The 13,414-nt window shown below is 40.4% G+C and overlaps 3 protein-coding genes across 3 annotated transcripts; all 3 read left to right on the forward strand.

The window, feature by feature from the left end:
* Positions 1-3,126: 3,126 nt before the first annotated feature.
* Positions 3,127-4,782, forward strand: LOC148069022 (lymphocyte function-associated antigen 3-like). Its single transcript, XM_087803391.1, has one exon. The coding sequence runs from the start codon at positions 3,149-3,151 to the stop codon at positions 3,905-3,907; it is 759 nt and encodes a 252-aa protein (XP_087659517.1). The 5' UTR covers positions 3,127-3,148; the 3' UTR covers positions 3,908-4,782.
* Positions 4,783-7,098: 2,316 nt separating this feature from the next.
* LOC148069023 (lymphocyte function-associated antigen 3-like) lies at positions 7,099-8,772 on the forward strand. Its single transcript, XM_087803389.1, has one exon. The coding sequence runs from the start codon at positions 7,154-7,156 to the stop codon at positions 7,910-7,912; it is 759 nt and encodes a 252-aa protein (XP_087659515.1). The 5' UTR covers positions 7,099-7,153; the 3' UTR covers positions 7,913-8,772.
* Positions 8,773-11,004: 2,232 nt separating this feature from the next.
* On the forward strand, positions 11,005-12,878 carry LOC148069024 (lymphocyte function-associated antigen 3-like). The gene has a single exon (XM_087803392.1). The coding sequence runs from the start codon at positions 11,152-11,154 to the stop codon at positions 11,908-11,910; it is 759 nt and encodes a 252-aa protein (XP_087659518.1). The 5' UTR covers positions 11,005-11,151; the 3' UTR covers positions 11,911-12,878.
* The last annotated feature ends 536 nt before the right edge of the window (positions 12,879-13,414 follow it).

Genomic DNA, 13,414 nt, shown 5'->3' on the forward strand with positions numbered 1-13,414 from the left:
CAAATATCATGAAAATAAAACTAAAACATTTTCTTTTTTTTAAGTGCATACATTATAAAAATGGAACACATTAAATAAAAATAAAATGACTGGTTCAATAAAGTGGGCATAAATACAGACGCCACACTTAGGACTTAGTTTTTACTCTTGGCCTGGACATTTCTAATGTATCTGTACATGATGTCCATCTGAGTGATCATTCTCTTGTTTTGTTTAACCTGGACTTCATCCCTGAACCTAATCCTTTGAAAGTTAGGTCTCAGAGGCGTGTCATCTCAGCCGATACTGCAGACAGTTTTTCTGCTATGTTTGACCGTCTTTCCTTTGATGACTGCCCAGACGTGGACAGTTTGATTCACTGTTTCACTGATCATTGTGTTGAAATACTGGATCAAGTTGCGCCTGTTAAATCGAACTTGAAAATTCGGAAAAAACGGTGCCCTTGGACAAATGAAGATCTCCTGAGTCTGAAGAGACTTTGTCGAAAGACTGAGCGTCTCTGGAAGTCCACTAAACTTGAGGTGCACAGACCTCACCTCAGGGATCTGATGTCTTTTTACATTGAGATGGTAGAAACTGCTAGATCTGATTACATCAGGAAACTGGTAGCAGCAAATAGGAAAAACCCCAAAGTGTTGTTTGACACGATTAATTTTCTCGTGTCTCCTGCTCCTCAAATCACGCCTGTCTTCTGTGAAGCTGACAGCAATGCATTGTTGAGATTTTTCATTGACAAAATTAAATTGATCAAAGAGAAAATCTCTCCCCCTTTGTTTGGAACCCCTACTGTCTCTGAGCCCCTCTCCTCCTCTTGGTCTTCCTGCAATGCTGTATCTTTGGGTGATATTTCGGCACTAGTGAACAAGATGAAACCCTCCTCTTGCTCAGATGACGTCCTTCCTTGTAGGCTTTTTATCAAAGTATTTGATGTAATTGGCCCCTGGGTTACCAATATGGTGAACCTCTCCCTTTCCACAGGGGTTTTCCCCAATGCATTTAACCATGCCATTCTGGAACCTCTCCTCAAAAAACCAGGCTAGATCCAACTGACCTCAGTAATTTCAGGCCTATTTCTACCTCTTCCTAAGATCCCTTTCTTGTTCAAGATCCTGGAGAAGGTGGTGTCTGAGTAGCTGTCTTTGTTCCTGGATCAGAACGACATCCATGAGAAGTTTCAGTCTGGCTTCCGTAAACATCGCTCTATGGGACAGCTTTACTGAAGGTGTCCAGTGACATCATGATGTCGGCTGACTCTGGTAAATCCACTGTTCTGGTTCTCTTGGATCTGTCCTCAGCCTTTGACACAGTTGATCACCAGATCCTGCTGAGAAGACTGAGGGATGAAGTGGGACTGTCTGGGTCTGTGTTTGAATGGTTATCATCTTACCTTTCTGGGCGCAGTTTTAGTGTATCTGCCAATCAAATTGGGTCTGAATCGGCAGATCTGTAGTGTGGAGTCCCTCAAGGTTCTGTTCTGGGCCCTTTATTGTTTTTGCTGTACTTGATTCCCCTCGGTAAAATCATTCAGAGATTTCCTGATGTTTCTTATCACATTTTTGCTGATGACATCCAGCTCTACTGCTCTGTTGATCCAACTGAGCCCCAGAGGCTGAACAGCTTAGTCAATTGTTTGCTAGAAATCAAACAATGAGTGAAAACACTTTGCAGCTAAATGTGGACAAAACTGAAACTCTGGTGATTGCTCCTGATGATAAGGTTCCAGGGTTGAGTCAGTACTTGGGTGACTTAGGTCAGTCTGTCAAACTGAGCCTGAGAAACCTGGGTGTTGTATTTGATAAAGACATGTCTCTTGTTCAACACTGAAGAAAACTGACCAGAAACTGTTTCCTTCAACTGAGAAAATTTAGGAAAATGTTGTCGGAACATGATCTGGAGCTTGTAATCCATGCGTTTGTGTTTTCTCGTCTTGACTATTGTAACAGTTTATTTTCATGTCTAAACAAGAAGGATCTTCTCGCCTGCAGTTGATTCAGAACTCTGCAGCGAGAATTCTAACTCGCTCTAGTAGAAGAACTCACATTTCTCAGATCCTTCAAACTCTTCACTGGCTTCCAGTTTCTTTCAGGATCAACTTTAAAATTCTGGTTCTTACTTTCAGATCTATTCATGGTCAGACCTTCCATCGGTGATCTGATCCAGCCTTACACCCCAGCTCGGGCTCTGAGGTCTGTGGATCAGAATCTACTTATGGTTCCTGAACACGGTTCAGGACCAGAGGAGAGAAATCCTTCCAGACTGTTGCTCATAAGCTTTGGAACGATCTTCCTCTCTCTTTGCGCTTGATGGATCTACTGACTCCTTTAAGAAACATCTTAAGACGTTTTTATTTGTTCAGGCTTTTCCTTGATTTTCTGGAACTCCTGTTGTGTTATCAGTTTTATCTTGATCTTTAAAGTGTATATACTTTATTGAATATTGTTTTGATTGTTTAAGCGCTTTGTGACCCTGGTCTGGAAAAGCGCTATATAAATAAAAATTACTAACTTACTTACATAAATAAGGAATTTAAATCAGGAGAAATCGAAATGAAAGTTAAATAATTACTGAGGTGTTTATGATCCGAACTACAGATTAGCTAGAATGAGTTATAAATTATTAAGCGAATTATTTGGGAACTCGAATGTTTGTATTGCAAAGATCGTTTTTTTGTCAATATAAATGTTTTATGTGTGGTAAAAAGAATCATGCAAACGTTCTGTTGACGTTTCTCATGTTGTGTTATCAGTTTTATCTTGATCCTTAAATATATACTTTATTGAATATTGTTTTGATTGTTTAAGCGCTTTGTGACCCTGGTCTGGAAAAGCGCTATATAAATAAAAATGACTTCGTTCGCTTAGCAGCGTGTGACGTCATCACGTAGGAAGCGGGGGGGACAGAACGTCTTTAAAATAACTTTTTAAATAATGTATGCGCTACTAAAAACAATCCTGTTTTTTCTATTAATACTGACAATAAACTTTTTTCTAATTTTCATGCAAACGTTCTGTTGACGTTTCTTTAACCCATTAAAAAGATTTTATAGAGACGTTCGCATATGCAGCGTGTGACGTCATCACGTAGGAAGTCATCACGTAGGAAGTCATCACGTAGGAAGTAGGGGGACAGAAGAAGGAACCACCGCCCAATGGCTGACATGAAAATGAAAGCTCTCGCCTGGACATTACTCCTGTTTGTACCGTCGCTCGTCCTCGCGATGGAGGAGAAGATTGTGTATTTTAAACTCGGCGGAGAGCTGAAGTTGACGCCTATGCCGGCTTCGATCAAGTACCTGACGTGGAAGCTCAACCAGAACCTGGTCGTGGACTTCAGCAAGGCTGAAGGGCGGACGTTCTACGGCACCTTCAAGGGTCGCTCCGACCTCGACATGGTGTCGGGGGTCCTGACGATCAAGCGGGCGACGCCCGCAGACGCGGGTCTGTACACGGTGGAGATCAACAACCAGGACGTGACGGACGTCGCGTTCCGAGGGGAACTCATCGACGAGGTGCGGGTCCCGACCATCGAAACCCAGCCTCTTGGCTGCGACAAAACCTGTACGTTGAAGTGTGTCGCGGACACGAGTGGGTCTGGACCGGTGTCGTACCAGTGGCATGTGAGGGACAAGGACTGGATAGATGGGTCTGAAACCCTCGAGATCTGCAACAACGAGACCACGAAAAAGGTGCAGTATTTCCGCTGCCGCCTGACGAACCCTGTGAGTCAGAGCGAAAGTGAGCTTTTTGAGAATCCATTCTACGAGCCTTCGATTCCCCCTCCGGCGATCGCAGCTGGTGTGATCCTGCTTCTCCTGGTTGTGATTGTTGTGGCTGTTATTTTGTACAAGTATCAAGATAAATGGAAACGGTATGTTCGCGCAAACGATGGAAGTACCCCGGACCCCTAGCTTTAGACCATGAAACCACTTGAAAGTTTCCTTAGTCCAGTATCAGGACGACGTCGTGACACTTCGTCGTTGGACACTTTGAAATCGTGACATCGAGGGAAATCTTGACTGTCAATCATCTTGTGTCCCCACCCACCCTTGGACTCTCGACGCCCTGCACCACACCCTTGAACTGGATCGATTTTTTTTTGTTTTAATTACATTTCTTTTTTTTTAAATGTTGGCGACAAAACTATTTATTCTGTGAACACGGAGGTCAACGAGTAGCTTGTCGTAGGATATCAACACCTGAGCGATGAAATGATGGATCGTGTCGAGACTGAACAAGTAAAAACATGTGTAGTCAAGTAGAGTGCTTTTCTAAACCAGGCTCACAAAGCACTTAAAATATATACTTTAAAAGGTCAAATTAACACGGAGACAAACACAGAAGTCTCAGAGAATCAAGGAAAAGCAAGAATAAAAATGTCTTAAGACGTTTTTTTAATTAATTATTAATGTGATTCTTTACAGTATGAAGAACTAAATGCACTTGTTTGATTAACGATCGTATGAATGTTTGTCTTTTGCTAACAACAGATTTGCCTTAATATTTTTGTATAGTTCAATAATTGTGTGTAATTGCTAGTGTTCGCGTGTGTGTTCTTTTACTTTTCAAGTTCATTTAAAGATTGTTTGATTTTTGAGATGAATCTACCAAAATCTTGTTTATAAACCAAAATATAATAGAGTTTTTAGTTCATATATTTGTACATGTCCTGCTTTTACTAGTGCATCATGTTACCTGCATGTCACTCTAAACAATGTCTCCTGTCATGTTTTTTGTTGCTACACTGGTCACTTCTATTAAATAGATGACGACTTTCAAGGCTTCAGACTGTGTGACTTCATTGTTGTGTTATTCAGCGTATAAAATCCATTGATGGATGTACATAGTAAATACTTTATTGATCCCCAGAAGTAATTTATATTTATAGATTGCTTTTCTAGACCAGGGTCACAAAGCGCTTAAACAATCAGAACAATACTCAATAAAATATATACTTAAAAAGATCAAGATAACACAGAGACAAACACAGGAGTTTCAGAGAATCAAGGAAACAAATAAAAGTTTAAAATGAAGGCTAAATAATTACTGAGACGTTTATGATCCGAACTACAGACTAGCTAGAATGAGTTATAGAAAGGGGAATATTCTAACATTTTGGTTATTTGAGTAGTGAATTATTTGTGAACTCGAATGTTTGTATTGCACAGTTGTGCGTTATTATTAGTAAAACAGCTTCAGCCAATCAGCGGCTTTGTCACATGTAGCGTGGACACTTCCTGTTGGTGTGAAACTGTGTCGTCAGACCAAGAAATGAAAGAAAGGGACGTTATTGGTTTGACGAAGATCGTTTTTTTTTGTCAATATCAATGTTTTATGTGTGGTATAAAGTATTATAACAAACTTTAACCCCATAACAAATAGTTGACAGCGTGTGACGTCATCATGTAGGAAGTGGGGGGACAGGAGAAGGAAGTTGGAACCTCTGTAGGTACAAATTCTGTCCCCCCACTTCCTACGTGATGACGTCACACGCTGCATATGTGAACGTCTCTTTAAAATATTTTTTATTGGTTAAAGACACGTCAACAGAACGTTTACATCATACTTTTAACCACAAAACATTTATATTGACAAAAAGACGATCTTCGTCCTCATAATCACTTTCCGTTCGTTCATTTCCTGTGCTGTGTCTGAAATCGCATACTAGCGTACTAAAAGTTAGTATTTTTAGTGCGTCTCAATTCTAAGTATGCGAAATTTAGTGCGCCATGCACACTAAATTGGCGTACTAACATGCCCACAAAACTGAGCATGGTTCGATGGACACTAACCACACTAATCAGCCGCCATCTTAGTGACGTTTTAAACCGAAGTTACGTCATATATAAATATACATATATATTCATATACTTACAGGTGCATTTTCCGCAGCAGTAGAAGGATGACACGTCTTCGCTGCTGATACCATCTTAAATATCTCGCAAATATTTAGATTCTCATATTTTTTCTTTATTTCTTTTTCCAAACTTGCAAAACGTGCTGCCAGCAGGTGGCGATAGCGTTCAAACAGCTGGTTGAAACCATTGTTAAATAGTAGTAGAAGAAGAAGCTGTCATGTTATTTCTGGTTAGTGTGTAGCAGCAGAGTTTGATTTGAGACATACTATCTGTTGAGAATTTGCGTACTAGTTAGTACGTACACTAAACTGATGCATACTAACTTCTAGTATACTAAGAGTAGTATGCGATTTGAGACAGCACTGGTCTGACGACACATTTTGACACCAACAGGAAGTGTCCACGCTACATGTGACGAAGCTGCTGATTGGCTGAAGCTGTTTTACTAATATAACGCACAACTGTACAATGCAATACAAACATTCGAGTTCCCAAATAATTCGCTTATGAAAATTTAACAGTTGATTTAAATCGGGAAGAAAAAAAATCAAAATGAAAACTAAATACTTACTGAGGTTTTTATGATCCGAACTACAGACAAGTTATTGAAAGGGGAATATTCTAAAAAATATATATATTCTAAAAGGGAATTATTTCGGAACTTCAATGTTTGTATTGCATTGTACAGTTGTACGTTGTTATTAGTAAAACAGCTTCAGCCAATCAGCAGCTTCGTCACATGTAGCGTGGACACTTCCGTTGGTCTCAAAGTCACGTGTGTCGTCAGACCAGGAAATGAACGAACGGAAAGTGATCATGTTTACGAAGATCGTCTTTTTGTCAATATAAATGTTTTATGTGGTAAAAACTATGATGTAAACCTTCTGTTGACGTTTCTTTAACTTTATTGAATATTGTTTTGATTGTTTAAGCGCTTTGTGACCCTGGTCTGGAAAGGTGCTCAATAAATAAAAGTTACTTACTTACTTACTTATTATTAGTAAAACAGCTTCAGCCAATCAGCGGCTTCGTCACATGTAGCGCGATCACTTCCGTTGGTCTCAAAGTCACGTGTGTCGTCAGACCAGGAAATGAACGAACGGAAAGTGATTATGTTTACGAAGATCGTCTTTTTGTCAATATAAATGTTTTATGTGGTAAAAACTATGATGTAAACCTTCTGTTGACGTTTCTTTAACCCATAAAAAATATTTTAAAGAGACGTTCGCATATGCTGCGTGTGACGTCATCACGTAGGACGTGGGGGGACAGAATGTGTACTTACACCGCCACCGCCCAATGGCTGACATGAAAATGAAAGCTCTCGCCTGGACATTACTCCTGTTTGTACCGTCGCTCGTCCTCGCGATGGAGGAGAAGGTGTATTTTAAACTCAACGGAGAGCTGAAGTTGACGCCTCCGCCGGCTTCGATCAAGTACCTGACGTGGAAGCTCAACCAGAACATGGTCGTGGACTTCAGCAAGGCTGAAGGGCAGACGTTCTACGGCACCTTCAAGGGTCGCTCCGACCTCGACACGGTGTCCGGGGTCCTGACGATCAAGCTGGCGAAGCCCGCAGACGCGGGTCTGTACACGGTGGAGATCAACAACCAGGACGTGACGGACGTCGCGTTCCGAGGGGAACTCATCGACGAGGTGCGGGTCCCGACCATCGAAACCCAGCCTCTTGGCTGCGACAAAACCGGTACGTTGAAGTGTGTCGCGGACACGAGTGGGTCTGGACCGGTGTCGTACCAGTGGCATGTGAGGGACAAGGACTGGATAGATGGGTCTGAAACCCTCGAGATCTGCAACAACGAGACCACGAAAAAGGTGCAGAATTTCCGCTGCCGCCTGACGAACCCTGTGAGTCAGAGCGAAAGTGAGCTTTTTGAGAATCCATTCTACGAGTCTCCGACTCCCATTTTGGCGATCGTAGCTGGTGTGATCCTGCCTCTGGCTGTGATTGTTGGTGGTGTTCTTTTGTACAAGTATCAAGATAAATGGAAACGGTATGTTCGCGCAAACGATGGAAGTACCCCGGACCCCAAGCTTTAGACCATGAAACCACTTGAAAGTTTCCTTAGTCCAGTATCAGGACGACGTCGTGACACTTCGTCGTTGGACACTTTGAAATCGTGACATCGAGGGAAATCTTGACTGTCAATCATCTTGTGTCCCCACCCACCCTTGGACTCTCGACGCCCTGCACCACACCCTTGAACTGGATCGATTTTTTTTTGTTTTAATTACATTTCTTTTTTTTTAAATGTTGGCGACAAAACTATTTATTCTGTGAACACTGAGGTCAACGAGTAGCTTGTCGTAGGATAGCAACACCTGAGCGATGAAATGATGGATCGTGTCGAGACTGAACAAGTAAAAACATGTGTAGTAAAGTAGAGTGCTTTTCTAAACCAGGCTCACAAAGCACTTAAAATATATACTTTAAAAGGTCAAATTAACACAGAGACAAACACAGAAGTCTCAGAGAATCAAGGAAAAGCAAGAATAAAAATGTCTTAAGACGTTTTTTTAATTAATTATTAATGTGATTCTTTACAGTATGAAGAACTAAATGCACTTGTTTGATTAACGATCGTATGAATGTTTGTCTTTTGCTAACAACAGATTTGCCTTAATATTTTTGTATAGTTCAATAATTGTGTGTAATTGCTAGTGTTCGCGTGTGTGTTCTTTTACTTTTCAAGTTCATTTAAAGATTGTTTGATTTTTGAGATGAATCTACCAAAATCTTGTTTATAAACCAAAATATAAGAGTTTTTAGTTCATATATTTGTACATGTCCTGCTTTTACTAGTGCATCATGTTACCTGCATGTCACTCTAAACAATGTCTCCTGTCATGTTTTTTGTTGCTACACTGGTCACTTCTATTAAATAGATGACGACTTTCAAGGCTTCAGACTGTGTGACTTCATTGTTGTGTTATTCAGCGTATAAAATCCATTGATGGATGTACATAGTAAATACTTTATTGATCCCCAGAAGTAATTTATATTTATAGATTGCTTTTCTAGACCAGGGTCACAATGCGCTTAAACAATCAGAACAATACTCAATAAAATATATACTTAAAAAGATCAAGATAACACAGAGACAAACACAGGAGTTTCAGAGAATCAAGGAAACAAATAAAAGTTTAAAATGAAGGCTAAATAATTACTGAGTCGTTTATGATCCGAACTACAGACTAGCTAGAATGAGTTATAGAAAGGGGAATATTCTAACATTTTGGTTATTTGAGTAGTGAATTATTTGTGAACTCGAATGTTTGTATTGCACAGTTGTGTGTTATTATTAGTAAAACAGCTTCAGCCAATCAGCGGCTTTGTCACATGTAGCGTGGACACTTCCTGTTGGTGTGAAACTGTGTCGTCAGACCAAGAAATGAAAGAAAGGGACGTTATTGGATTGACGAAGATCGTTTTTTTTTGTCAATATCATTGTTTTATGTGTGGTATAAAGTATTATAACGAACTTTAACCCCATAACAAATAGTTGACAGCGTGTGACGTCATCATGTAGGAAGTGGGGGGACAGGAGAAGGAAGTTGGAACCTCTGTAGGTACAAATTCTGTCCCCCCACTTCCTACGTGATGACGTCACACGCTGCATATGTGAACGTCTCTTAAAATATTTTTTATTGGTTAAAGACACGTCAACAGAACGTTTACATCATACTTTTAACCACATAAAACATTTATATTGACAAAAAGACGATCTTCGTCCTCATAATCACTTTCCGTTCGTTCATTTCCTGTGCTGTGTCTCAAATCGCATACTAGCGTACTAAAAGTTAGTATTTTTAGTGCGTCTCAATTCTAAGTATGCGAAATTTAGTGCGCCATGCACACTAAATTGGCGTACTAACATGCCCACAAAACTGAGCATGGTTCGATGGACACTAACCACACTAATCAGCCGCCATCTTAGTGACGTTTTAAACCGAAGTTACGTCATTTATAAATATACATATATATTCATATACTTACAGGTGCATTTTCAGCAGCAGTAGAAGGATGACGCGTCATCAGTGCTGATACCATCTTAAATATCTCGCAAATATTTAGATTCTCATATTTTTTCTTTATTTCTTTTTCCAAACTTGCAAAACGTGCTGCCAGCAGGTGGCGATAGCGTTCAAACAGCTGGTTGAAACCATTGTTAAATAGTAGTAGAAGAAGAAGCTGTCATGTTATTTCTGGTTAGTGTGTAGCAGCAGAGTTTGATTTGAGACATACTATCTGTTGAGAATTTGCGTACTAGTTAGTACGTACACTAAACTGATGCATACTAACTTCTAGTATACTAAGAGTAGTATGCGATTTGAGACAGCACTGGTCTGACGACACATTTTGACACCAACAGGAAGTGTCCACGCTACATGTGACGAAGCTGCTGATTGGCTGAAGCTGTTTTACTAATATAACGCACAACTGTACAATGCAATACAAACATTCGAGTTCCCAAATAATTCGCTTATGAAAATTTAACAGTTGATTTAAATCGGGAAGAAAAAAAATCGAAATGAAAACTAAATACTTACTGAGGTTTTTATGATCCGAACTACAGACAAGTTATTGAAAGGGGAATATTCTAAAAAATATATATATTCTAAAAGGGAATTATTTCGGAACTTCAATGTTTGTATTGCATTGTACAGTTGTACGTTGTTATTAGTAAAACAGCTTCAGCCAATCAGCGGCTTCGTCACATGTAGCGTGGACACTTCCGTTGGTCTCAAAGTCACGTGTGTCGTCAGACCAGGAAATGAACGAACGGAAAGTGATCATGTTTACGAAGATCGTCTTTTTGTCAATATAAATGTTTTATGTGGTAAAAACTATGATGTAAACCTTCTGTTGACGTCTCTTTAACTTTATTGAATATTGTTTTGATTGTTTAAGCGCTTTGTGACCCTGGTCTGGAAAGGTGCTCAATAAATAAAAGTTACTTACTTACTTACTTATTATTAGTAAAACAGCTTCAGCCAATCAGCGGCTTCGTCACATGTAGCGCGATCACTTCCGTTGGTCTCAAAGTCACGTGTGTCGTCAGACCAGGAAATGAACGAACGGAAAGTGATTATGTTTACGAAGATCGTCTTTTTGTCAATATAAATGTTTTATGTGGTAAAAACTATGATGTAAACCTTCTGTTGACGTTTCTTTAACCCATAAAAAATATTTTAAAGAGACGTTCGCATATGCTGCGTGTGACGTCATCACGTAGGACGTGGGGGGACAGAATGTGTACTTACACCACCACCGCCCAATGGCTGACATGAAAATGAAAGCTCTCGCCTGGACATTACTCCTGTTTGTACCGTCGCTCGTCCTCGCGATGGAGGAGAAGGTGTATTTTAAACTCGGCGGAGAGCTGAAGTTGACGCCTCCGCCGGCCTCGATCAAGTACCTGACGTGGATGCTCAACCAGAACCTGGTCGTGGACTTCAGCGAGGCTGAAGGGCGGACGTTCTACGGCACCTTCAAGGGTCGCTCCGACCTCGACATGGTGTCGGGGGTCCTGACGATCAAGCGGGCGACGCCCGCAGACGCGGGTCTGTACACGGTGGAGATCAACAACCAGGTCGTGACGGACGTCGCGTTCCGAGGGGAACTCATCGACGAGGTGCGGGTCCCGACCATCGAAACCCAGCCTCTGGTCTGCGACGAAACCTGTACGTTGAAGTGTGTCGCGGACACGAGTGGGTCTGGACCGGTGTCGTACCAGTGGCATGTGAGTGACAAGGACTGGATAGATGGGTCTGAAACCCTCGAGATCTGCAACAACGAGACCACGAAAAATGTGCAGAATTTCCGCTGCCGCCTGACGAACCCTGTGAGTCAGAGCGAAAGTGAGCTTTTTAAGAATCCATTCTACGAGCCTCCGATTCCCCCTTCGGCGATCGCAGCGTGTGTGATCCTGCCTCTGGCTGTGATTGTTGGTGGTGTTCTTTTGTACAAGTATCAAGATAAATGGAAACGGTATGTTCGCGCAAACGATGGAAGTACCCCGGACCCCAAGCTTTAGACCATGAAACCACTTGAAAGTTTCCTTAGTCCAGTATCAGGACGACGTCGTGACACTTCGTCGTTGGACACTTTGAAATCGTGACATCGAGGGAAATCTTGACTGTCAATCATCTTGTGTCCCCACCCACCCTTGGACTCTCGACGCCCTGCACCACACCCTTGAACTGGATCGATTTTTTTTTTTTTAAATGTTGGCGACAAAACTATTTATTCTGTGAACACGGAGGTCAACGAGTAGCTTGTCGTAGGATATCAACACCTGAGCGATGAAATGATGGATCGTGTCGAGACTGAACAAAATATAATAGAGTTTTTAGTTCATATATTTGTACATGTCCTGCTTTTACTAGTGCATCATGTTACCTGCATGTCACTCTAAACAATGTCTCCTGTCATGTTTTTTGTTGCTACACTGGTCACTTCTATTAAATAGATGACGACTTTCAAGGCTTCAGACTGTGTGACTTCATTGTTGTTATTCAGCGTATAAAATCCATTGATGGATGTACATAGTAAATACTTTATTGATCCCCAGAAGTAATTTATATTTATAGATTGCTTTTCTAGACCAGGGTCACAATGCGCTTAAACAATCAGAACAATACTAAAATATATACTTAAAAGATCAAGATAACACAGAGAACAACACAGGAGTTTCAGAGAATCAAGGAAAAGCTCAAATAAAAGTGTCTTAAGATGTTTCGATCCGTAGTGTGTTTTTCTTCTCGTGTCTTTTTTTTTTCTTTTTTTTTTCCCGTTTTTATTTTTATTTTATTTTATTCTATTTTATTTTGTTAATAGTGTTAAATTTCTAATTTTTGTAAATAATTGTATATTCTTAAGATCGTTTTTATTTTATTTTGTATTATCTCTTTTATTTCTTTTTCCTTGCACTTTATTTTTTAAACTGCGCTGTTGTAAAAGTGTGTTTCCCCTCTGGGGATGAATAAAGCTTTTCTATTTCTATTTCTTGAAGGAGTCAGTAGATCATCAAACACAGATGTTTCTTGAAGGAGTCAGTAGATCATCAAACACAGATGTTTCTTGAAGGAGTCAATAGATCAACAAACACAGATGTTTCTTGAAGGAGTCAGTAGATCATCAAACACAGATGTTCTTGAAGGAGTCAGTAGATCATCAAACACAGATGTTTCTTGAAGGAGTCAGTAGATCATCAAACACAGATGTTTCTTGAAGGAGTCAGTAGATCATCAAACACAGATGTTTCTTGAAGGAGTCAGTAGATCATCAAACACAGATGTTTCTTGAAGGAGTCAGTAGATCATCAAACACAGATGTTTCTTGAAGGAGTCAGTAGATCATCAAACACAGATGTTTCTTGAAGGAGTCAATAGATCAACAAACACAGATGTTTCTTGAAGGAGTCAGTAGATCATCAAACACAGATGTTCTTGAAGGAGTCAGTAGATCATCAAACACAGATGTTTCTTGAAGGAGTCAGTAGATCATCAAACACAGATGTTTCTTGAAGGAGTCAGTAG

Source organism: Callionymus lyra, chromosome 11 (genome assembly GCF_982586985.1).
Source record: "Callionymus lyra chromosome 11, fCalLyr1.hap1.1, whole genome shotgun sequence".
In the NCBI taxonomy this organism is placed as follows: Eukaryota; Metazoa; Chordata; class Actinopteri; order Syngnathiformes; family Callionymidae; genus Callionymus; species Callionymus lyra.